The sequence below is a fragment of the Apodemus sylvaticus genome, chromosome 11 (assembly GCF_947179515.1).
Source record: "Apodemus sylvaticus chromosome 11, mApoSyl1.1, whole genome shotgun sequence".
In the NCBI taxonomy this organism is placed as follows: domain Eukaryota; kingdom Metazoa; phylum Chordata; class Mammalia; order Rodentia; family Muridae; genus Apodemus; species Apodemus sylvaticus.
Window position 1 is genome coordinate 83,566,877 of NC_067482.1, and position 23,451 is coordinate 83,590,327.

A 23,451-nucleotide genomic window follows, 5' to 3' on the forward strand; every position below is an offset into this window, starting at 1 on the left:
AGCTGAAGGCCACCACTCCTGTCCCCTGCCCTGCCAGCAGTCAGCTAGCTGATCCCTAGGGCAGCCAACCTATTCCTCACTATTGACATCTTACAGTCAATCCGGTGTCAACAAAAAAAAAAAACAATCACAGACGTTTCCATTCCACAATGCAGGCTTATGATGTCAAGGGTAAATTCAGAAATGGTTACAAATGAGCTGTTTTAACTTTGATGGTTAATTAGTTGCGGGGCAGACTAGGGTGAGCATAGGATTTGCCTAGCATGCCAGGCTATGGTTCCAACCAACCCTTAGCAAGTCTTCAAAAAATCACATTGATTAAAACAAAATAGATGATAGAATATCCTAGTCTCCTTTCTGGAGATTAACTCTGACCCACTGTCACGGACACAGGAACGAGCTTCTTTCCTACAGAAACACTCACCTTGAAGGCTTGTCACAGCGGAGAACAGCAGATGGTGTGGAACTCTCGGGAGCCTACAAATAGCAAAACATGAGAGTCCTTTTGAGATTTCCTTCCATACCAGCTCATACGGCATTTGGCCAACCACCCAGCCATGCTAACACCACTACCACCAGGAGAAAGAATGACTACAGCTGTCCCACAGCCTGATCATCAATGGTAACCAAACACGGTCACTCCCGTCCTCCTCATCCCGGAAGGTGTGCAGAGTATCAGAGGACTTCTGGTTGCCTGATGGCACAACAATTTCATTGAAGGGCAATAGGCAGGGGACGGTGAGACCACCCTCTCTCCAGGGCTGTCAGCCATAAACTCAGCACGTACAGAAGACTCTGACGTGGTGACGGAGGTTCCTCAACCACCCTCGATATAAGCCATGGCTGCCAACCATGGATTTGTGGCAGCAACTCACAGTGGTGCTAAATCTAAACATCACCAACAGGGAGAAAAAGGCCTCAGGATCTAACTCCATTTCACAGTGGGTATTAAGGGTTGTGTTGCACAGCAAAGTCATAAACACATTACTGCAGGAGTATTGTGAGTGTTCATGGGGTATATAGCTCACAGGGCACTGCCCCCAAGCAGGCTCTCTGACCTCATTGTACAATGTCACCTGGCACCTTGGAGTAAAATGTCTCTCGACACTTCAGAAGAAAAGTTGAGGCTGGGGAGGGATAGGTCATATCAAAGCCAACATATGCAGGAGGAGTAGCCTGCCTATTCCCCTTCACGACAATCCTCGGTACTCTTCCTGTCCCATGCCCATGCCCCAGAGAGCCTGTTGAGGGACGCAGAATCCAGTTAATAACTTCCACCCCATGAAACAGCGCAGCATCTGCACTCCTAATTCCAATTCATACCTGGACTCCCCTCCGCTCACCCCAACTCAACGCCTTCTGGAAAACCAGAAACCCCCAAAAGAAAAGCCCTGCTTCCCAGGCAGGCCAGAATGGACACCCCGTGTTGGAGAGCAGGTATCGAGAGCAGTCAAGTGTCTGTGCTCCACAGATCCGTCTCCCCAGGCTCCGGGAGGCTGCTCCTCTGCTTGTCAGGTGGCAGAGCAAGGTTCCCTCTCTGGGCCCTTGAGAGTCGCTGACGTGCTCCGCGTCATAGCTTGGAACTCTGTCTAGCCCCAAATGGCCACAGCCTTTACTGCTCACACGCGACTGGAGTCCTTCTGCCTTCAGAACATCCCCCTTGGCCTTCCACCCCATTCCTGAACCCTTACATCTATGAAAGACTTCAGGAAGATCCTGGTGTCCCTCAGAATGCAAGAACTGAATTTGAGACTCAAGCTAGATGATCTCAGAGCAGAATTTGTATTTATTAGAATACCAAAAAAGGAAGGGACGGAGGGAGGGGGGAGGGAGGGAGGGAGGGAGGGAGGGAGGGAGGGAGGGAGGGAGGGAGGGAGGGAGAAAGGAAAGGAAAGGAAAGGAAGGAAGGAAGGAAGGAAGGAAGGAAGGAAGGAAGGAAGGAAGGAAGACCAGAAACTTCTAAGTAGATTTTGTACAAGTGTTAACAGATATGGGCACCGTGGATATGACAAGCATTTAGGATCCATCAATTCCCAGCAGGGTTCCCAAAACAATGACGGAGAGTGGGTGGCCCGGGACATGCAGACCTTGTCTACATAACTGCAAAGGACAGACAGAGATGAAAGAGCTGTGACTAGGAAACTGCACAGCTCTGCAGGAGTGTTGGATGCTCCGAGATAGAAATGCATCGTGGGTCTAGGATGGCCAGTGGGGCCCGCCCAAGCTGGGGAGCTAAGAGCAGAAGCTCCTCCTTCTCCTACAAAGGGCTGTGTCCCTGAGAAACCCACCAAAAATGGAAAATACCAAAAACCAACCCAAGCAAAACTGAATTTAGGGTTTGGAGAGAAGGCTCAGCAGTTCGGAGAGCATCCTGTTAATGGGGGGGGGGGGCTGTGTTCAGCTCCCAGCACCTGCACTGAGCACCTCACACCTATAACTCCAGCCCCAGGGACTCTGAAACCCTCTTCAGGCCTCTGTGCACATACACAGCCTGCACACACATGGCCAAACACACAGACACACACACTAAAAGTTAACTGAAAGTTTTTTGATAGTTTTAACACATCTAACCTGGAGACTAACTGGGCACCAATAACAGGAAGGTCACAGTGTCCCTTGTGATCAAACAGCTGACTAGAGCAGAGCCGGATCCCGCTGCATACTGAAGAGATCATACCACATTGCACAAGTCCAGGAAAAGATCCAAGTTCAAATCAATGTGGTTTCTCCTGCATGCTCATTGCTTTTCTACCATGGGGGAGGGGGGATCAAGTTCGAATCAGGATCACTGGTACATGAACTTCTCACACAACAAGCCACATCTAGGGAGATGCAGGCAGAATGCTGGATTCAACCTGGAATGGGCAGCAGGTTCTTTCCAGAACACAGATCTGTGCAACTTCCCTCTTATATTTCTGGAGGTATTTCTTTATTTTTTGCTTTTTTTGTCTGTTTGTTTCGTTTTCTACTAAGAACACATATGACATCTGAATAGGGAGGGAGAAAGCCACCGTGCCTACAGCCAGCTTGGAGACACTGCCAGTCTCCGGTGTGACATCTAGACTTCTCCGCACCACCCAAAGGGCTGTTCCTACCTTTTGTCCTAAAAGAGATGATGTCAGGCAAGACAGAACGGACAGAGCTACCGAAGGTGGATCTGAGGCTCCAGGACCCGGAGCAAGATCCCCAAAGTACAGTTGCTCACGTGCAAACCGGGCTAAGAGGCTGTGGAGGACCCGGTAGAGCCTGAGCCTTCCTTGTAGCTGTGGTCCAGCCACATCACCTGGACAGGGTGCCAGGACTATCCTACCACCCTCATAATCAAAATCATAGACATCAGGGCAGTGTCTAGTCATGTTTCCTGGTAACCTGATGATTGTAACCACCACCTCACTGAAAGGCATTGGAGCACTGCTGTGTGTGGCCACAGATTTGGGGACATCACTTTATCACGTCACTATAAATGTGGATGCATGAATGAAGGCTAGACACCAGGACTCTGGCTCTGGAGCTGCTGTGGGCATGGGCTCACAGTCACTATCCTAAGCACCAATTTCTTCTGTAACAAGGGCAGGTGTGAGGGTTCTGTTTTGTTCATCCACATAGAGCCATTAGCTTCCAAGTATTAACAAAAGTCCAGGAATCTTAGTTAAAACACAAACTGAATTTCTCACTCCTTCCATTGCGATGCAGTCAGAGCCAAACTGAACAGAGACATGCGCTCTCCAGAAACAAAGCAGAGAAAAAAACAACATAAGAAATCCTAGTGTGTGTAAGACTGAAACTGCAGAATATCAGATCTGCGTCTGCTTACTACAACTAGGGTTCGCTGCGACAAAGTGATGAATTTATAGCAAAAAGAAAAAGATGTTCCATACATCAAACTTTGAACAAGCCTCTGCGTGGACAATGTCTCTGGTTGACCTGTGCTGCTCACTGGTGACATACGCAAACTGCTCTGGTCTCTACACCTGGCTTACCAAGGCCCGCAGGCCATCTGCCCACACTTGGGCACTCCATGCTGAAACCCCGGCTGTGGCCTGACCCACCGAGACTCGGATGAGATCTAATCCTTGCTTAAGTTTGCTCAGGAGGGGTCTGTACTCTCTTCATTTGCGACTAAGCCAGTCCTAAATTAACAGGCCAACAGGTCCTCTGCAGTGGGCCTGTCATGAGAACCACTTTACTCTGTTTCTTCAGGTGCCCTTCCTGCCATGTGACACGGTCTGCCATTGCCAGGCTTCACAGAGACCCTACCAGCAAGAAGGTCTGTCAGTCCTCCAGAGTGGGGCTTAGTACCTTACAAGTGAACTCCACAAACCCTGTTTAGAGTGGACTCCCGGTGAGACCTTTCAAAAGCAGTCCCTAACTAGACAGACCTTTGGCCTGGACCTCTCCACCCCTAGAACCGTGAGCTATATTAAATAAGAACTCATTCCAAGAACGGAGAGACAGCTCAGTGGTTAAGAGAGCCTGGTGCTCTCGCAGAGGACCCGGCCTCAACTCCCAGCACCCACACAGCAGCTCACAGACACCTGTGACTCCAGGTCCAGGAGTTCTGATAGCACCAGCACGAGATGTGCGCGTGCTGCCATATATACATGCAGGGAAAACATGTACACATATATAAAAATAAGTAATTTTAGAACAAGCTTTAAAAAGTAAACAAGCATTTATTCTATAGAAATTATCCAGGCTGTGTATCTGTCGGTCACATCCGGTAACAACAATAGACTAAAACATCTCCACACCCAATTTCTTCAAGCATCCTACAGTTTTCAAATTTTAAATCACACGTATCATTTTACCATGGGTGTCACACCACACAGCCTTGTAGAGTCTCAACAAAAGAAAGCATGAGATTCACTGGCCAAGCCACTCAGTTCATTTTAAGTTTATACCCACATAAAGAATGTGTGATTGTTGGATGCTGTCACAGGAAGCAGGCATGGTGGGCAGGCCTGGAATCCTAGCCTTGGCAAGACTGAAGCCGGATCTGTTGAGGTCAGCCTGGGATACAGAATGAGTCACAGGGCAACAAGAACTATAGACTGAGACCACCCCTCACCACCACCAGCATCCCCTTCCTGAAAAAATAAAATAAATGTGCAGAGGTGTCACCGTCCCTAGTACAAGGAGGCTGGAGGGAAAAAGTGATTAATCTCTAGATGTGAGTGTCCCTGAGGACCCAGGACCTGCTCGCACTGGAGTGAGAAAGATGTCTATGACAGATTTTCTGATTCCAACATCTATGGATCCAGCTTGATGCCATACAAGTTGATCACACGAGACACTAACTGTGCGCAATCTGAAATCTTGCACATTATATCTACTGACAATTTGTTTTAAATTACCAACTATAAAATACCAGAGGATGGGACCAACCGGAAGAGACTATTTAATGCACCATGCCTGCCCCACCGTCCAACCTGAGTTGAGCTACATAGATGCTAATAACTAACTTCATAAAATGTCTGGCATCCAAGGAGCTGCAGGAAGCTCCTCCCACTGGGACTCACCACAGTGCACAAGGGAACATCTTCCATCGTGTCTATCTGAGGGAATGAGGCAGGAAGGAGGGGCTCAGCCTGGCCCCACCCAACCCATTCCAATCTAGCCCTAACATACTTCTGGGCCATTATGTGTGGTCAGACAGAATCCAATGCCCTCCAATATCCCAAACTCCAGTCCTGAATGTGCTGGGCCCATGCCTCCTGCTGGAAACCCAGCCCAGGCCTGACTGCCTGAAAGCTAGGTTCAGTACTCAGCAGCTCCCAGAGCCCAGACCAAAACCTTTTCAAAGCCCCCACCAGCCCCGTGTTCCACACCAGCATGTCAGGGTTCTATGCCTAGAACCACTCATGGAAGCTGCTGCAGTCAAATCCCTGTTCTGCAGAAATGCATGCTGAGTGAGGTCACGTGCTCTGGCGGCCATTCCGCCCCCAAAACCTTCCTGAGGAAGACTGGTCATGAGCCATTGCTTCCGGTGACCACATCTCCCATAAGAGGAGTATACAGGTGGACGCTCATGTCTGCGGAGTCCTTACCAGAGCCTGGGGCCCATACCTCTCACCCTACTGGCAGGTTCTTACCACAGTCTTCACTGTCCACAGAGACAGGAAGCATAGAGGAGGCGAGGCGGGATCCATGCTGAAGGCTAGACTGTGCCAGGCAGCTAGACTCTGGCCATGCTATCCCTTACGGCACTCTTCCCTGAACGGATGGCTTCGGTGCTCACCCTGGCCCAACCACTCTGGTTACCACTATCTCCTTATGAAACAACAACAGCTGTTGCAAAAAGCACTTGAAGGCCAAGGCTAGACCAGAAATCCACCAATAAGATACAAAGCAGAATGTGGTAAAGAATTAGTTCTGCATCGTCAATCTAATGTGTTAAGTAATTCAAACTAATTTCTTCTGCTAAAGGCCCTCATTTTGTATTTTTAAAGAATATGGGACAACAGCAGCTTTTCACCCAGAACTATAGACCCATGTGCCTCTCTCAAGAGAGCACGGTGAGCCTGTGGGTCAGGATCTGCATGCTGTGCGTGTCAGGTAGGACAGGGGAACACATGTGAGACAGCATGGAAGCAAGGGCATCCCACACTCTAGGATGCACTACCACCTTCGAGGACACAGGCTCCACATGGGTCCATTGGGGCCCATGCAGCCCAGGGTGAGGTGAGATCGCCCTCCCAAGGCTGTGTCTTTGTGTCATTTTGGGTTAGAAATCCACGCAGAGCCGGGGGGGGGGGGGGCGCGGAACCAGCTGTTTACAGAGTAACCACCTAGTGTGCTAGCCACTGCAGTGTGTAAACTGCCCGTGTCCTGCAGTACTGGCCCTATCCAGTCACACCTGTCATGTGGACAACATCTGAGGTGCCCATTCACGCACCCGGCTGCGCCCCACGTGTTACTCAGTGTCAGCGTGGCACAGTGGAAAAACCTCTGTGACAAAGACACCTTTCTCTACAAGCTTGAACCATGGCTCCTTTCCCAGGAGGAAGGAGGCCGGATTCAGCTGTCTCACATTTGGTAGACCTAGGGAGAGGCGATCCCTTCTACAGAGAGAAAGGCTGTGTGCTCATAGGATCGTGAGTGGTGGTGGTGCTGGTGCTGCTGCTGCTGGTAGAAGAACTAGGCATAAGAAGAAGGCCATGGGAAAGGCCCCCAGGGACTATCACCAAAACATTTCCAGAGTCATCTTCGCCAGAGCACCATGTCAGACACTAGCTGGACACAAGGACATATGTGAGGTGCACACATATTCACCCAGCAGCCCGTGGCCTCATCTGACTGAGGACAGAGCACCAGTCACTCTGTGGGAAAGCAAGCGTGAAGCTGCCCAGGCCATGCCATCCACCAGGACGGGTGGGGCAGGCAGAGTCTGCTCACCTGTGCTTCAGCTGTAGAGGTTATGTCTGGGGACTCACACACATCCCAGCCCTAAAGGAGTGCCTTTGGATGTACAAGGATTTGGCTTTGCTTTGTCTATGGCAATGTTGTGTCAAATCAGAATCATGGAACAGTAGCAGAATTTGACACCAGACAGCCCCAAATGCGATTGTGCGCCTCCTCCCCCACAACCTAGCAGTTACAGGACTCTAGGCAGGAAGGACTATGCACGAGTTCAAAAGGGCTCATACACAGAATGGGCAAAGACTCCCTTGCCTGCTTTATTCAAGGAACAAAGACAAAGATGCCCAGGACCTGCCTGATACTAGTATCTCTGTGCGACTGTTGTCTTTCCCTGGCTTCACGCTGTATTGGACGTGCCCAACACTGGGTCTTCCTTCCCCAAAATGTCACCACTCAGGGTATAGTGAAACCAAATTCAGAGTCAAACTCCATGCCTGTGTTGAGCCGTAGCCAGGGCCTCTCCACCAGGAAGAGTACACGAGCCATCAGCTCCCTGCCGCCGCCGAAAGCACAAACCACGCCATTTCTCATGGTCAGGAGGCAGTCAGACAGTGTGAGCTGGGAGCCAGGCTCCTCAACAAGGAAAGGTGAGCACTGCACACTGAGGTATTTTAAGAAAAGACCCCCATGGTCACATAATTTGAACAGACGATTGATGCTGTAATTATTCTGTTTTATAATGGCTTTTACTGTGTCAACCTCACAAGTTGTCTATAACAAGGAAACAGAGAATATGCTTTTCTGCCATCCCAGGTATCCTGAGTCTTGAGGCACATGCCATGGGAGGGGCACCTCTATGACTGTGAGGCTGGATTTCCATCCTCACATCTAAGGGACACTCCCATCCAAGCAGAGCCCTGGCTGTCAGGAGAGCTGTGCCTTGGATACTCAGTATCCTCCTCTGACTAGAACATCTGTGCATCCTGAGGGCTTTTTGTAAAAATTGCTGCTCAGAGATCACCTAGCATTGTAAATGGCCCAGCAGCAGCCACGCCCGGCGGGCAGCCACAAGGGCTGCGGCAGAGCCTAAAGGACCCCGGTGCATCTCACCATGCTATTCACCCACGCCACCCCCTGGCAGACCGAGTGCCGTCCAACTCTGGGTATCACCAATGCAGAGTCATCCAGGTCACATGACCAGAGCCAGATACCCTTCACTCCCAATGACTGTCACTTCAGCAACCGCCCTTGGGACAAGCATTACATCAGTTTCTGGCTGAAGGAGCAAGGGGCACAGGGGCAGGCGCCTCTCCACCTTTGCGCCTCAGGCTCCTTGTCCCTAAAATGGGTTATTAAATGACAACAATCTTCTCAAGTAAAGTCCTGCCTTCCAAGTACTAAAGCAAAGTGGCCTGCTACATCCTCCCAATGGTACCGGCCTCAGAATAAGTAAATCCATGACTGCTGTCACCAACAAAGCTTTTCTCCAGGGAATGTATCAATGACCCAGAAATCATAAAGGGGCTCTAGATAAAGGCTCAGTGGGTAGGTATCTTCCTGGAAGGGGACAGCAGGAGCTTCAAAGGAATCTTGTTAAGGAACAATCTACCGATGGAGGATCCACTAGGAAGCAGCTCGCCTACAGCATACAACCGCCCCCAACACACACACACACACAATGTTCTAGTTAATGACTGTGCACACTTCTAGCCAAGCATCTTTCACAGGTGGGTGTCCTATTGCCACAGAGTAAAGAACAGGTGTTCTACATCGCTACCTAGGTGCCAGTGAGCTGCCCAGCCTGATGGCAGTCCTCAGTCATTCTGTGCACTTGCCTCAATACTCTGCTTCTCCTACCCCAGGACCTTTGCACCTGCTGTGCATAGCCTGGTATGCTCTAAACCAAGAAATCCAAGTTTCACTGCTAAATTCCAAGGACTCCTTGAGGTCTCATCTCATCACATATATAACATCTTCACATCAAAGAGGAAGCCAGGATTTTGTTTATATCTTCTCATTTACCTCAGTCATTTATTACATTGACTGTAGCTACATGGAAATAACTGTGTGTGTGGGTGGGTCTGTCTGTCTGTCTGTCTGTCTGCCTGCCTATGTAGAGAATCCAGAACTGGTCTGGCTATCTGGGTATAGAACCCAGAACCTCACGTATATTAAGCCCTTTCCACCACTGAGCTACACATGCGCTCAGCCTAACTGTGTAAATTCCTTTCTGCACACTGCACTTGCATGCTGACATAGCAGAGGCATTGAATGCCATCCCCAGAGGCCTCTCAGCCTCTGACCAGTGCCCCTCATAGGCCCATCATATACCCAGGACCTGTGAAAGAAAGAGGAAGCAGACACAGACCCCAAAGTGTCCAGCTGCCCAGCCAGTCTAAGTGGTAGGAGAACTGCTTTCACATTTCCGCACTGGACATCACGCAGCTCGGCAGAACGGCACCTCAGGTCAGTGTGCTGTGCCCACTGGGGCGGGGCCTGGGGGTGGGGGGTGGCTGCAGGATCCCCACCTCACTCAGGCTGCCTCAATACTATTCTCTGTCCTCCTCAGTGACTGTCTCCCTGTGCAGGGCAGTGCCCCGAAACATAGGTCGTGGCCCCTCTATGCGGCACTAGGCAAAGAGGCACCAACCAAGGCAGATATGGCGGCTCCTCTCCCAGGGTCAGTGAGGTCTCAGGACAGCTATATCTTCCCCCACATAATTAGGATGAAAACAAAAGGTGTTCTGCTTAATGCCACCGGAGGAAATCTGGGCTAGGGTTGAGCAGGCAGCAAATAGCACATCCTGTGTCCCCAGGCCTCTGCACTGTTCCCAACAGCCCAACCAGCACAGACACCGGCAGCGTGCATGGGTCTGTGGAAAGGAACAATAGCAGCAGTGGCCAAAAGTACCAGGAAGCTGGCTACACAGCTGATGACGGGGCTCGGACCACAGCACTGAGCCCGAGGGGGGGTGCCCAGTGTCTGGGCTAAGACATCTCACCACCCCACCCCACCCCACAGTGGCTCTGCCTTCCTTGCAGAGGCAGGAACCACGGCCCACCTTCTCCAAAAGCCCCAGCTGTACTCAAAATTAAGACACCCGCCTTCTGCCTCTCCGTACTAAAGACACAGGGTATGGTTCAAGCTGTAGAAGAAGCCAGAGGCCTGTTTGTAGCCAGCTCTCCTACTTAACTAACTGCCCAGCCTGGTGAAAGTACTCCCACTGTAGGACTTGGTTTCTTCATCTGTTAAGGGAAGGCGAAGACGCCTTGGCAAGATTAAATAAGGAAAATTACAAGACACCAAAAACAGCACTCGTGGGGTATTAAGCACACGGTACTACGTACTAGCATCGGTGATAAACATACGTGAGCTCTATACCACGTCATTTCGCTCGCACGCCCCCTCAGGTTTTAGGCTCCTGACATACATTCACCCCACGTTAGGTCTGGTGTCCTAGTGAGGATTCACAAGCCACTGAGGAACAGCTTTGGCCACAGTCTCCCCTTCTGAGGAAGAAGTGAAGCTCAGGGGAAAGGAAAGGGGCAGTTTTATGTTCCACAGCCAGTAAGACTCTCATTCCTACTTCCAGGAGGAGAACACAAGAAATAAGTTATCAGAATTACCCAACTTGATTTTCTCCCCTTGTCTCCTTCTTAAACACGAGCAGCAATGTCAGGCAGTACCAGAAAAAAATACTCATTCAGACGCTCAGCGTTGCCTCTGAGTCCAACTCCAAGAAACAGATTGCTGAGTTTACACCTATGGTCATTCGTAACCCATTATTCCCAGAGATCTGGACACAGCCAGGAGGCCCGGCTGGTCTCCGGCCATATGGAAGACAGTGCAGAGGAAGGAGTGTGGAGGTGACCGGCACTGACCAGGGTGACAGAGACTCAAGCATACATAAGACAATGTAATAGTCCCCATTCCGTCTATCCTGAAGAACCAGGGGCTGGGGTTCAGTTGACAGAGGAAGGGCAGCCGAGGACTGTGAACTTACTGTGCTCAGTTGTGCGGCTGCCACGGGGCTGCTTCTCCTTCCTGAAACAACAGCTCTGGTTAGCCTGACTTCTGGCTCCTCCTGCCACTGTGAATGCCTCTGTCCTGACTCTAGGAGAGGACACCAGGGTGGCCGGCAGGCAGGAGGGCCCTACAAGTGTGGGAGGCTCAAGAACCTAAGGCAGGCGCTGTGGGCAAGTGTGTGAAGCAAAGCACGCATGCCTGCACACTGACAAGGACGCCGTGAGCCTGAGGCCGTGAACCAGCCTGCCAAGGGCCTACAGAACAAGAGCAGTGCTGACTGGGGAGAGCCGGCAGACCAGGAAGGGCTGCCTGCTGCTCTGTGAGGGGCTCTGTGCCAACCTCAGGAGGCGGGGCTACTGTGTCCTTCTATAGAGTCCTCAAAAGAGCCTACAGAGGACCTCCCCTCCTGAGGTACAGAGCACTGCTTCTAGCAGAGCCTGGCACCTACCTGCCTCACCAACAGCTCCCCTCCTTTTCTCCCGGTCCCTGGCCTCTGCTTCTTTCCAACAGAACCGGAGAGGGCTCATCAATAAATTCCATACAATCAAGCAAAAGTTTAAAAATGAAAACAAAGAAATAAGTAGCCACTGAAAACCAGGGTCAGATGGAAAGGAAAGGAGGGACCTTCCAAGGGTTCATGCTCTGCTGGTTCCCAGTTGCCTCCAGGCCAGAACACAAAGGGAAATTTTGGCTAGGCACACAGAGCTTGGTGACAGCGGGGACTTTAAAGGCCAAGCCACTGTCGGAGGCTGGGCTTGATCTATCACCTGGCTAAGAGCAACACAGTAATCAGCCAGTCTGTCCTTGTCCACGGCCGTCAGAAGTGCCGCGGCAGCTGTTCAAATGACTTTTTATGACAGGGTCGGCCACATCCCTTAATAAGCTGACAGTGAGGTGGGTGTGCGTTGATTTCATAGCTAACCTCTGTGCACTACTGCTCTGCTTTAGCATTTCATGGGAAAATGAGACACTTTACAGAGGAAGGTGACAATAGGAAGAGACGGGAGATCCACCTGGCAGCCTCACCGAGCTCTGGGGGTACCGCTCCCGGGAAAGCATCTGGATCTGCTCCCAGCGCAGAGGGGAGACAGGGTTGCTGAGCTCAAATGAGCCAGAGAACCCTAACACTCATTCCAAGCAAAAGGCAGAAAAGGGGGCAGGGCCTGGGGTTAGCGAGGGCCTACCAGCCAGGGTGTCAGGGTGCTACCAACAGGACGCTGGAGCCTCCCAGCATCTAGGTTCACCTCCGGGAACTGGGTCCAGACCTAGCAACCTCACAGGCAGCAAAGCTCAGGACATGTGAATGGCTGATAGGGGACGCCTAAGAGCGCCGGGTGTCAACTGTCCTGCAGGACTAGAGTCCCAGCACTGTCAACCACTCTGCCACAGAGAACCCGTTTCCCAGCTTTGGCCCTTGCCTTGGTTTCTCCAATGAGGAACCACTGAGGGCATGAACTGCAGCTGCACACAGATTTGGGGCCCTGAGGACTCGAGAGTTTCCAAACACTATCAGAAGCTTGGGAAAGGGGCTGGGAGAAGGCTCCGTCAGTAAGTGACCTGCTTTGCAAGCAAGAAGACCTATGTTTGGATTCTCAGCACCCATACACCAAATGGGCAACACACGACTAACAGAGACAGAGGCAGGGGTATCTGGGACTTGCTGGCTACCCACTGTATCCAAACTGGTAGTCTCTGGGTTCAAAGAGATGTCTAAAATAATAAGGCAGAGCAATAGAAGAAAATACTCAACATCAACCTCTGGGCTTTGCATCCACACTTACAAAACATGCATGCGAGCATACATATGCACACTACACACCGGGAGGAGTGACAGACAGAGAGCAGGCAAACCTGGCACCAAATGACAGTTCTAGAATTTCAGTGGGGTGACAATAGCTGAAAATGGTGCACATTTACTGTGTGTCAGTTAGAAACACAGGAACCTCAGGGAAGCACCCAGTGACAGGGCTGGGCGGGCAGAAGTGATCACAAGGCACATCACCCACAGTAGGACAACGCGCAGAACTGGCAAATGCTTTTACTGCTTGAAGTTGACTTTTTCTTATGTGTCAGAGTGACCAGAACTGACTAAACTGTCATAAGAGCCGCCTTTCCCTTCCCCTACAGACACCTCCTTCCATCTCATCTTTCTTCCCTTTCTGTCCTCGAACAAAACCTGGGACAAATAACATAAGAAGGAAAGACTGGCTTGGGCTCTTGGTTTCTGGGGGCTCTCAGCTGGCTCCACTGCTGCCACCCACCTCATATCAGCAGAGAGGGAGAAGGGGGAGGGGCCAAGGAGAAGACACAGCTTTCCAGGACTCCCACCCACCTCCGCCCACCAACCAATGTGGCTGTGACTGACTTCCTCCAAACAGACCTCCCCGAGTTTCTCCACCTCTGGGTAATGCTTCCAGGTTGAGGTTAACCAACACATTAATTACTTCGGAGCCATTGTGACCTGTCACTTCCCCAAGGACCTCCTTTTGCTCTCTACACTGAAAACCATGCCTTCTCCACATGCTCCTTTTAGGGGACACTTTATGTGCAAGCCACAGCAATGAATACTCATTGTCTTCTGAAATACACAACCTGGGCACTCTTCCTGAGGATGTGTTGATAACTAGTAACTGCAGACTCTAGAAAAGAAGGGGCAGGCCGGTTCTGGAACACACTGCATGCCACAACATGGCATCGGGATGGAGAAAGAAAGGACGGGATAAGTACTTACTTTGTTTGAGCCTGGTCAGCCACCTACCTGAGGGACACCCCCTCCACGCCCACCGTTTCCTAGGGAACCTCAGGAATGCCTCTGCCCGCACTCACTTTCCGTCCCCTCTCCCTTTTCCTTATGTATTTACAACTTCCCTAAAAGAAACTTCTAAAAATCCACTATCCTCACAGCCTTCTGCAGCTCAAGAACCTAAAATGGTTCCTTGTGTCTATGAACTTCAGACTGGCTCCACGTCTCTTCTCAGATGTATCAGCTTCTGCACACCCCATCCAGCTCCAAGTGGTACCCTGCAACTAATCATCACCATGACAGCATGCCTGGACAGCAGCCATGACAGCAGACAGAGTGCATGTGAGGAAGGACACAGAAGCAGAAAATCAGGGCCCATACCTATCCCTGTCTCTCTAAGGACGAGCACTAAGGGCTCATCCAGGTCACCGCTTGTCCACCACCCAGTGCTATTTTACAAAGACTAACACCGATCACAAGTTATCCCAGGAACGGCCTACACTTGCCCCAAGCAGCACACAGCAAAAAGTGCTGTAGAGACAAACTGGTTTCCTCACTAGTATTGCTCATGTGCCCTGGGATTGCTGCCTCTGTGCTCTGGCAATAAGCACCAAGCCAAGTCTCCTCCAAAGATTCAGAGGAGATGTGGCAGTTCTCGTCCTAGAGAACCCTAGCAGATGTCAGAAACACGCCTTCCCAGATCAACCTGGAAACCCTTCAGCAAAATGAATCTCACCACAAAAGAGTATCACTATTTCACAGTTACAGATCACAGGCAACTCTACTCAACTCCTTACCTTATTTTGCATTTTGATGGGTCAAAGTTAGAAAGGCCAAGTGCTCCCTAAAACACCAACGCTGTCGTCAACCTCGCCCCCACCTCTGGCCCCTATCCATCCCTGCATGCTCACAGAAAAGGCAACTTTAAACGTGGTGATGGCTATGTCCTCTATACGCAACGGCTTAAATCTGGAACTGCCCCAAGGGTTTGAAACTCACAGGAAGCATTATGGTGAAGGCCCTTCTTTTCCTACTTCTACAAAGGACGACTGCCCAGTGCAAACTGTTTCTGAAACGAATGATAAAATGGTAAACTAGAATGATAACTGTGAGCATCCACTGAGATGAGAATTAGCAGAAGCCAACCAATGGCTTGGTCTTCTACACGGGGAACATTTGTCCACCCTCCTCCCCAGCCCCATCCTAAGTCAAGAGCTCTCCCTACCAAACCTATCTCCCCATAGTGCTGTCCAGGCCCCCAGTGGCCAGTGCAAGGCCCAGTCAGAGCCTATGAAAACTTTTAAAGGACACACACACATACACACACACACACACACACCTCCATACTTCAAGGTGATTTAGCCACATGGGGTGGATTCCCGACTTTATATTCCACACACACTCATTTAGGACTCAGAGAATACTAGGAATACACGTCAATCAATTTTATTCTTGAGTGAAAATTTTATTGATGTACACGTATACTGTCTATGTGAGAATATATTATGCATATGAGATTGACCACAGATGCCAGAAGAAGGCATCAGGTCCCCTGGAAACGGAGCTGCAGGTGGCTGTGAGTAGCACCATGTATGTGTTAGAAACTGAACATAGGACATGCACTCAACCACTGAGCCGTCTCTCCAAACACTGCCGTTTATCTTTTTCTCAATGCAAGTTTTAATAGCTGTGTGGCATTCAAAAGTCCAGCTTGAATAACATGCACATCTGGATTCTTTCCCATCTATAGTTTCCCACTCTTGTAAATGATGCTGAGAACGTCCTGCGGTGTGAAGTGTGTGCCAGCCTTGTGGCTATGCAGGAGAAGCAGCTGGAGGTATTGCCTGTTTAGACTCATTACAGAGATGTCCCTCCTACTGAGAGTCCTGTATTATATCCAGGACCAGATGGGGCAAAATGACGCTGTAGGTGCATCTAATCTAATTCCTTTCCCAATAGGAAGTTACCAAAACAAAGTTAAGGTGACCCAAAGTCCCTGGGCAGCTATCAGACAAACATTTCAAAGGCAGAGTAGGGCAGCAGGACCTCCAACTACCTATGTACAAGCAACACCTACTCCTGGGATAATGCTCAACCCCAAAATGGACTGTGCCAATAAAATGTCCCATTACCAGGAGGATGTCACATCAGACCTCCATAACCCTGGCACAAATCTCAGGGCCCGGCAACACAAGCACAGAGTGTTTTTAAACTTAGTGGATTCACATTCACATCAGGCTGTGGCGACACACACCTTTAATCCCAGCACTTAGGAGGCAGACGCTGGTGTATCTCTAAATTCAAAGTCAACCTGGTCTACAGAATGAGTTCCGGTACAGACAAGGCTCTGGCTCTCTCTCTCTCTCTCTCTCTCTCTCTCTCTCTCTCTCTCTCTCTCTCTCTCTCTCCACACACACACACACACACACACACTCCATCTCAAAAACAAAACAAAGAACAACAAAAAACACTTAATGGCTTCATGAGAGTGGATATAGGAGAGCACTTGTTTAGCCCACCAGTATCCTCTATGATTAACATGATTAAAATAATAATTCTAAAACGGTGACTTGCTACACACTCCCCAACTCTGGAGACTGTGGCAAAGTCTAATCCCAATGCCCCGGGCTAAAACAGTCCCTTAAACATTCAGATCTTGAAGTCCTGAGCCCAGGAACTAGGAATCTGACTTCAATTTGAAGACTTTAAATGGGGTCATCAGGGTGGCATCTTAATTCAAATTCACTGATGGTCAATCAAAATGAGATTATGATAGACAGACAGACAGACACACACACACACACACACACACACACACACACACAAAGATAACTGTGTGAGGACACACTGTGTACAAGTCAAGAGAAGAAGCTGCAAGGGGAAAGAACCTGTTTGTATCAGGCTGATATCCTGATACCCGACAGTGGGAAGGGACTGCTTATTATCTAGGTCACACACGCTGTTATTTGGATGACAGCACTCCATCCAATTTGAGGCAGACATCATCTTTAAAGTATATAAACTCTGGCAGTCATTTGGAAAATGATCAATCAGCCAGCATGCTCTCCACCATCCCAGCATGCTCAGAGGAGGCCTGGACACACCCATATTCCCAACCCTGCCTCTTCTACATAGACAGCATGACCACTAGCTTTGTTGAAGAAATAGCACCTGTCCCCACACACAGTCCCTTCATCCTTCCTGGATGCTGCTTGGGGAAACGGCTTGGGGCGATCTGACGGCTGCAGTTCTGAAGGTCTGATCTCTCACTACTGTGAGCCCTTCCCCCAGCTCGCCACCTCCAACCCAGTGACTCTCGGAGCCTCTGTACTCTAAAGGCTCGCAGAGAAGGTTCTGGGTAACGATTCAGACAGCAAACTGACTACAGTTGCCTTCAGAGAAAACCAATGGATAAGACAGCTCACATTGTCTGCTATTCTCCAGCACTTCTGTGAACAGCTGACTGTAACAAGGAGGAAAAGACACGCACTTCCAACGTCTGGGATGTGGCGCACAGGGCTGTGAGGGAGGTAGCATGCGTAAGACCTCAAGTAGCATCTCAAACTCAGAATCAGAGGACAGCCTTGGCCAATGGGGTTCACAAAACCACACTGATGTTCCTTGCAGTCCATTCTATTGCTAGTGAGAATGAAATCTACCCCAAGCTCCAAAAACCAAATAAATGAGGTCACACCCAAATGGCCTCCCTAGGACTCCAGCTGATCACTAACCTCCCAGACAAGTGCTAAAGCCTAGCTCCACCCTAGAGCTGGACCCTACAGTCCTCTAACACACTTCCTGTTCGCTTACAGGATAGGTAGCACAGAACATTTGTGAACTCCTGGGTTCCCAATGAGACCCTGAGTTCAAGTCCACACTAAGAACCATAGTACCTTTGCTTCTCTTGGGCTTGTCCTCCCTAAGATACCCACTGAGCCACACCCTCAGTGTCCTGATCTCTTCAGATGGCCACTGTGGTACCATGGCCAGGTCCTACACGGATAGCATCAAAGAGAGGGAGCACACTACCCCATGTAGTCTTAAACGGCTTTCATTTCCCCTTCCAGGACCTGGCCAGCTCATCTCCACAATGATTCCTCTCCAAGGAAAGGACAGAACTTTCCCATTGAAAAATAACTTTACAAGAGCACCCAGCTGGACTGAAGCAACCATTTATTCAGATGATATGGTAAATGTGTTGTGCAGAAAGCATGGCCCATTCTGGTGAACTGTTCACGAGAAAGCTGGCAGGCGTCAGGGCTCCACTTCTGTGTGTGTTTGTGTACACGGGAACATCTGGAGGAGTATGTTCGTGTAGGTGCACATGCATACAGCGTGCTGGGAAGGCCAGAGGCCAAACTCGAGGATAGCAAACGCCTCCTCGGAAGCCTGTTATTTGAGACAGGGATTCTCGCGGGCCTGGAGTCACCATACAGCCCAGGCTGGATGTCCAGAGAGCCCTAGCAATCTGCTGATCTCTACCTCCACGGTGCAGGGATTAAAACCATTTGCCATTCCGCCTAGCTTTTTGATGTGGGTTTAAAGAACCAAACTCAAGTCCCCATGCGTACATAGAAGCATTTTACCATCTGAGCCATCTCTCATGCCCTCCTTCTAGACTTCAAAGGTCAAATACACATACATGTGTGTCTCCTGGCCAGCCTGGGCTCTGTGCTTGTCTAGATCATTCACTTTCTGCCTTGTCTCCAGGAAGTGCAGGGCAGTTCCTGAAGCCCATGGGGGAGCCCTGCCAACCACTCCACCCAAATGAACTGCAACCTACCTACACTTACCTTCCCTGGCATGGATGTCACCACATGAACCAGAAACATGTCAGCAGGGTTTGACAAGATAGGGACTTTAAGAAATGGAAGTAGTATTCTAAAAGGTAAAAGTCACAGAAACTTCTAGATCCTGGTTCCATTCTATTTTGTTCTTGTATCTGTTTGAATAAGGATCCAAACACAGCCTTGTGATGTGCATTGAGCATTTCTCTGGCTCCCTTACAAAACAGGCCCTTCCTCTCCTTTTTCCAAGACATGTTTAAAAGACCAAGATTGGGGCTGGAGAGATGGTTCAGCAGTTAAAGCACTGGCTTCTCTCTTAGAGAATCTGGGTTTGGGTCCCAGCACCCACATGGTGGCTCCCAGCCACCAGAAGATCCCGGTCCAGGGAATCTAGTGCCCTCTTTTGGCTTCTGCACATACCACTTATGTAAAACAAACATCAATCAATCTTTAAAGACTGGGCTTCTTTTCACCTAGTAGAGTGTCAGGGCTGCAGATGCAGCTGTCTCCCAGGCACTATCTCACAGATCGCAGTCCCTTACTTCCTGTCAGTTGCTCATGGATCTGAGCAGGATCTGATTGTGGTTCCAGTTCTGGTAAAAGCAGAGCAGAAGTGGGGTGCTCTTCCTCCGAGGCAGCACATGACCCACAGCCCACTTCCTCTTTAAGACAGTACAGGCCGCTCGGCATAGAGCTGTCCCTTTATCCTGTCTTTAGAAACCCCACGATGCAATCCTACAAGAAAGGAAGGGCAGCAGAGGCGGACCTCTCATATGCCAAGGCTTACCCCAGCACAAGAAAAAATTAGTAAAAAGTTAAGTGGTTACTTTTCTTTATCCATGAATTGTTAAAAGTGAGTTTCCTAGCGTCGTGACTGTTATTAGACCAAAGTTGCGTGTTAGACCAAAGTCGCGTGCCAACCAAAGATAACAACAAAGCTAACTGCTATCTCAACCTGGATCTAGGACTATCAGGTTCCTCTGAAGCCCCTGATCCTGTATGCCTAAGCCTGATCTCCAGGACTAGTTCGTTCTAGAAAGACAGCCCACAAACAGTCCCCACATTTCTATGGTCGAAGATAAGGGTGGCTCACCTTCTTCCCCGTGCTCCCCGTGCTTTCCACGCTGGGAAATGAAGCCCCAGATGTGTGCCCATCTGTGCAATTGAATTAAACATGCAATTACACACAAATCTTATTCTTTCTTTATAATTGAGCCACTGGGGGGAAAAAATGAGAGTTTCCAATAAACACAAAACTGCTTTCTTTTCTTCAGAAGCCTTTGCTAATCGTGTATGGGAAGTTCCCCATGCACTAGGAGCACAGTTACAACAGGACCCACTATTCACAAGCTCCAAACTTCCAGAACACAGCAGCCTGCTGCGGCCAAAGCACTCAGAGCTGTTTGCTCTCTGTGGTCCCAGGAAACTGCTAGAGACACCTGCTCTTCCAAAGAGACTCTGCAACCACAGATCACAGTCAAGGTGTCTACCCCTATACATCAAGGAAGCAGGATGGAAATAGGCCACCAGAGCCACATGTTAGTAAGGAAAGAACCTGAGATCAGGTCCTGGCTCTCAGAAACAAATTCAGGGGACAGTGCACGGTATCTTGCTGGATACACCTCTTGAAGATAAAAACCACCCTCAGACCATTGAAATACTAAGATAACAAATATCCCACACAACTGGGAGTTTACAATGTCACCAGGCCAAACACTAAGAGCTTTCCAATTCAAGGAATAACAATTAAGTAAGGTGTTCAATAGAACTGGATAGTAAGACCTGTGGCTGAAGGCACCACACACTTTAGTCATAGGACATGGAGAAATGAAGTAGATGCTGACCAGGAAGTTCCTTCCTGCTGGCTAGCTTTCACAGTACTAGACTGGAAGGTACTATGAAGGCTTGGGGTTTGTGGGGATGGCATCACAGGCTTACCCACCTGTGAACCCTGGGAGCTGCAATAATGACCCTGGTGAGGCAAGGTCTGCCCATGGGGGCAACAGTTAACAAGAATGTTGCTTTTGCTTTCTAATTAGAGTTAAGGCTTGCACCACAGGCTGAAAGACAGAACTAGGAGTAGTAAATCTGTAAATCTGGCCAAGAGGCTACAGCTGGGAGCTCACAGGCCCTAGAGGAGAACTTAGTATTTTTCTATTAAAACAGACATAATCAATCAACTGTCTCTAAACTCAGATCTCAACACTTGCAGATCAGTCTGGCTCTCAGACCTCATCGGAGGGGTCTGTGTGTAGTGGACATTGGCTAGCACAGAAACTCACAATGCATCCGAGTACAGAGAATGGATGCCTGGAGTTGTCGAACACAGCTAGGACATCTCTAACACTCAAGGCTTGGGAAGCATCGCAGAAAAGGTGAGGGGGTGGAATGATTATAAAAGCCAGGGAGCTGCAGAGGTCTGGAGTGAGAAACAGTATCCTCTGGACACAAGGGTAGAAAGGGGTCCATGAACTCCATCTCTGATTGAGGTGCTCCAGAGAGAGGATGGCATCCGGTAAAGGAGAGTCGTGGGTTTTAAAGGTATAGCCCTGGTAGGTTGATGATCCTGCAGCGGATGGGCCCACACATAGGAGTGAGTGTGTGTGTGTGTGTGTGTGTGTGTGTGTGTGTGTGTGTGTGTGTGTGTGTGTGTGTAAAACAGAAATTGGACCTCACAGGTTATTTTTAAAAAATAATAACATGAGTTTGAAGGGGATAGGGTCTGGGAGGTATTATGGGAGGAGGAAAGTGAAAATGATCAAAATGCATTATGTGCAATTCTCAAATAATTAGTGAAGATGTTTTCTAAAGTTTTAGAGGGGAAAAAAAATCCAAAGCAAATAAACATTTGATTACACCCAGTGGTCACAGTTCTGTCAACAGTCACACATGTCTTCAATGGCCCCACATCAGCATGCATGGCTGTGGAATAAAAAAAATCCCATTATAACAAAGGAAAACCCATTGGCCAACATGTCTGATTTACAAGCAGGGCAAAATAGCCACCAGATCTGGCAGCATTCCAGCCACTCAAATCCCTGCTTCCTGTGAGTCCCTATCCTGTGAGGCTGGATAAGGCACCCTGGGGACTCGGTCAATATTTAAGAGGAACAAGCTTTGGAACTGGTCCCCAGGGAGCCAGAAGAGAGGAAAGAGTAGGGGGCTAGAGTTGTCACCCTGCCACCTTCCCTTCTCTACCAGCCCCAAGTCTGCAGACAGAGTGAGAGGACAGGGTGGTAAGAAGCAATCACCTCAAGTGTAACCAGGGCCTGCAGCCCAGTGTGGGCATTTAATCATTAGCTAGGGCTTTGTGCTTCCTTTGTGCGTAAGCTGACACCACCAAAGGTCAACATGTCCTGGCCTTGCCTCACAATCCCTCCACCTGCAGAGGGAGGACAAAAGCTCACACAAGAACCAACCTGGCTTTCAAAGACTGGTGACAAAGGCATCCAGAGGCTGGCATTGTTGGGTACATCTGTAGGGGGATTTTCCATTTCCCAGTAGGACTAGTGCTCCCAGCTACAGATGACAGCATACGGCTTCCAGGAACCATCTCTCTGGGACTGCCTTTCCCAGAAGCCCAGAAGCCTAAAACCCTCACAGTTGGACACAGTCAAAGGATGGATGTTATTTTAGGTGTGGGAGGGGATGGTGAAATCAAAGAAAAAGAAGGATCAAAGTCTGGCTTGCAGTTGGATGGGAGGAGCCACAGACTTCCCAAAGATCTGTGCCTCAAGGTCACCACAGCTCCAGTGTTTTAGAAAAGAACTGAAACAAGACACGGAAGAACAAAGATCTAAGTTGAAATCAGGCATCCCAGGGAAGCATCCATGAGCAATGGCCCAGCCCTGGCTGGCCTATCTGCATCCTGCTCACAGCATCACTGCTGACCACATAAGGAACTCCTGGTAGTTTGGCTTTGCTGTCCTTCCCTGGACAAGTGGGGCACCATGGTTATTGGGATCATCGTGGGGGGGGGGGGAACAGTGGGGGCTCCAGAAAGACCACACCAGGCCAAATAGTTCCACGTGAGGTTTATTGAGAGGGGAAAGGGCAAGGTAGCAGCGGAAAGAGAGGAGGAAGAGAGAGGGAGGGGCATTCCCCTTATGGTGAATTGGTCACAGGTAAAGTTGGGAGGTGAGCCCAATAGATCCTAGGAATATAGTGGCGGTTGCCTTTGCAACAGGTGTGTAGGATGCACTCTCACCTATGTGATGTCACAGATTTCAGAGGTCCTGGTACCAACAACGGTCCTGCCCAATGCCCCTGACAGGTCATAGACAAAGGCTGCTTCTCAGTTTCCATGGGTGACCTATCAGTTCTCTTCCTGGCCTGGGCCTCACTCAGAGCCTCTCTGACTCCATTCTATTCCTACATACTATTCCTAGAAAGACTATTTCACCGCTCTCAGCCAGAGTGGCTTCTGCTCCCATCAGTCCATAGTTGTCTGGAGAACAGTTAAGCAATATGACAATGTTCCCAGAGTATTGGCTTCCTGTGGCTGCTGGAACAAGAACCCCGCACAGCACACCTCA

General features: G+C 49.6%; 1 protein-coding gene across 7 annotated transcripts in view; it reads right to left on the minus strand.

Moving 5' to 3' along the window:
• The window catches only part of Tns3 (tensin 3), a 240,450-nt gene that overhangs the window by 117,921 nt on the left and 99,078 nt on the right, over positions 1-23,451 (minus strand). For 6 of the 7 annotated variants that reach the window (XM_052199263.1, XM_052199269.1, XM_052199266.1 and 3 more), the window contains one exon: positions 425-477. Coding sequence is in view for 1 of the 7 variants with exons in the window: in XM_052199266.1 (XP_052055226.1) it covers positions 425-477 (53 nt within the window). In the remaining 6 variants the exon portion in view is untranslated. Of the gene's footprint in view, positions 1-424; positions 478-11,363; positions 11,386-23,451 lie in introns of those variants that run through there. The other variant, XM_052199268.1, reaches the window with a different exon arrangement.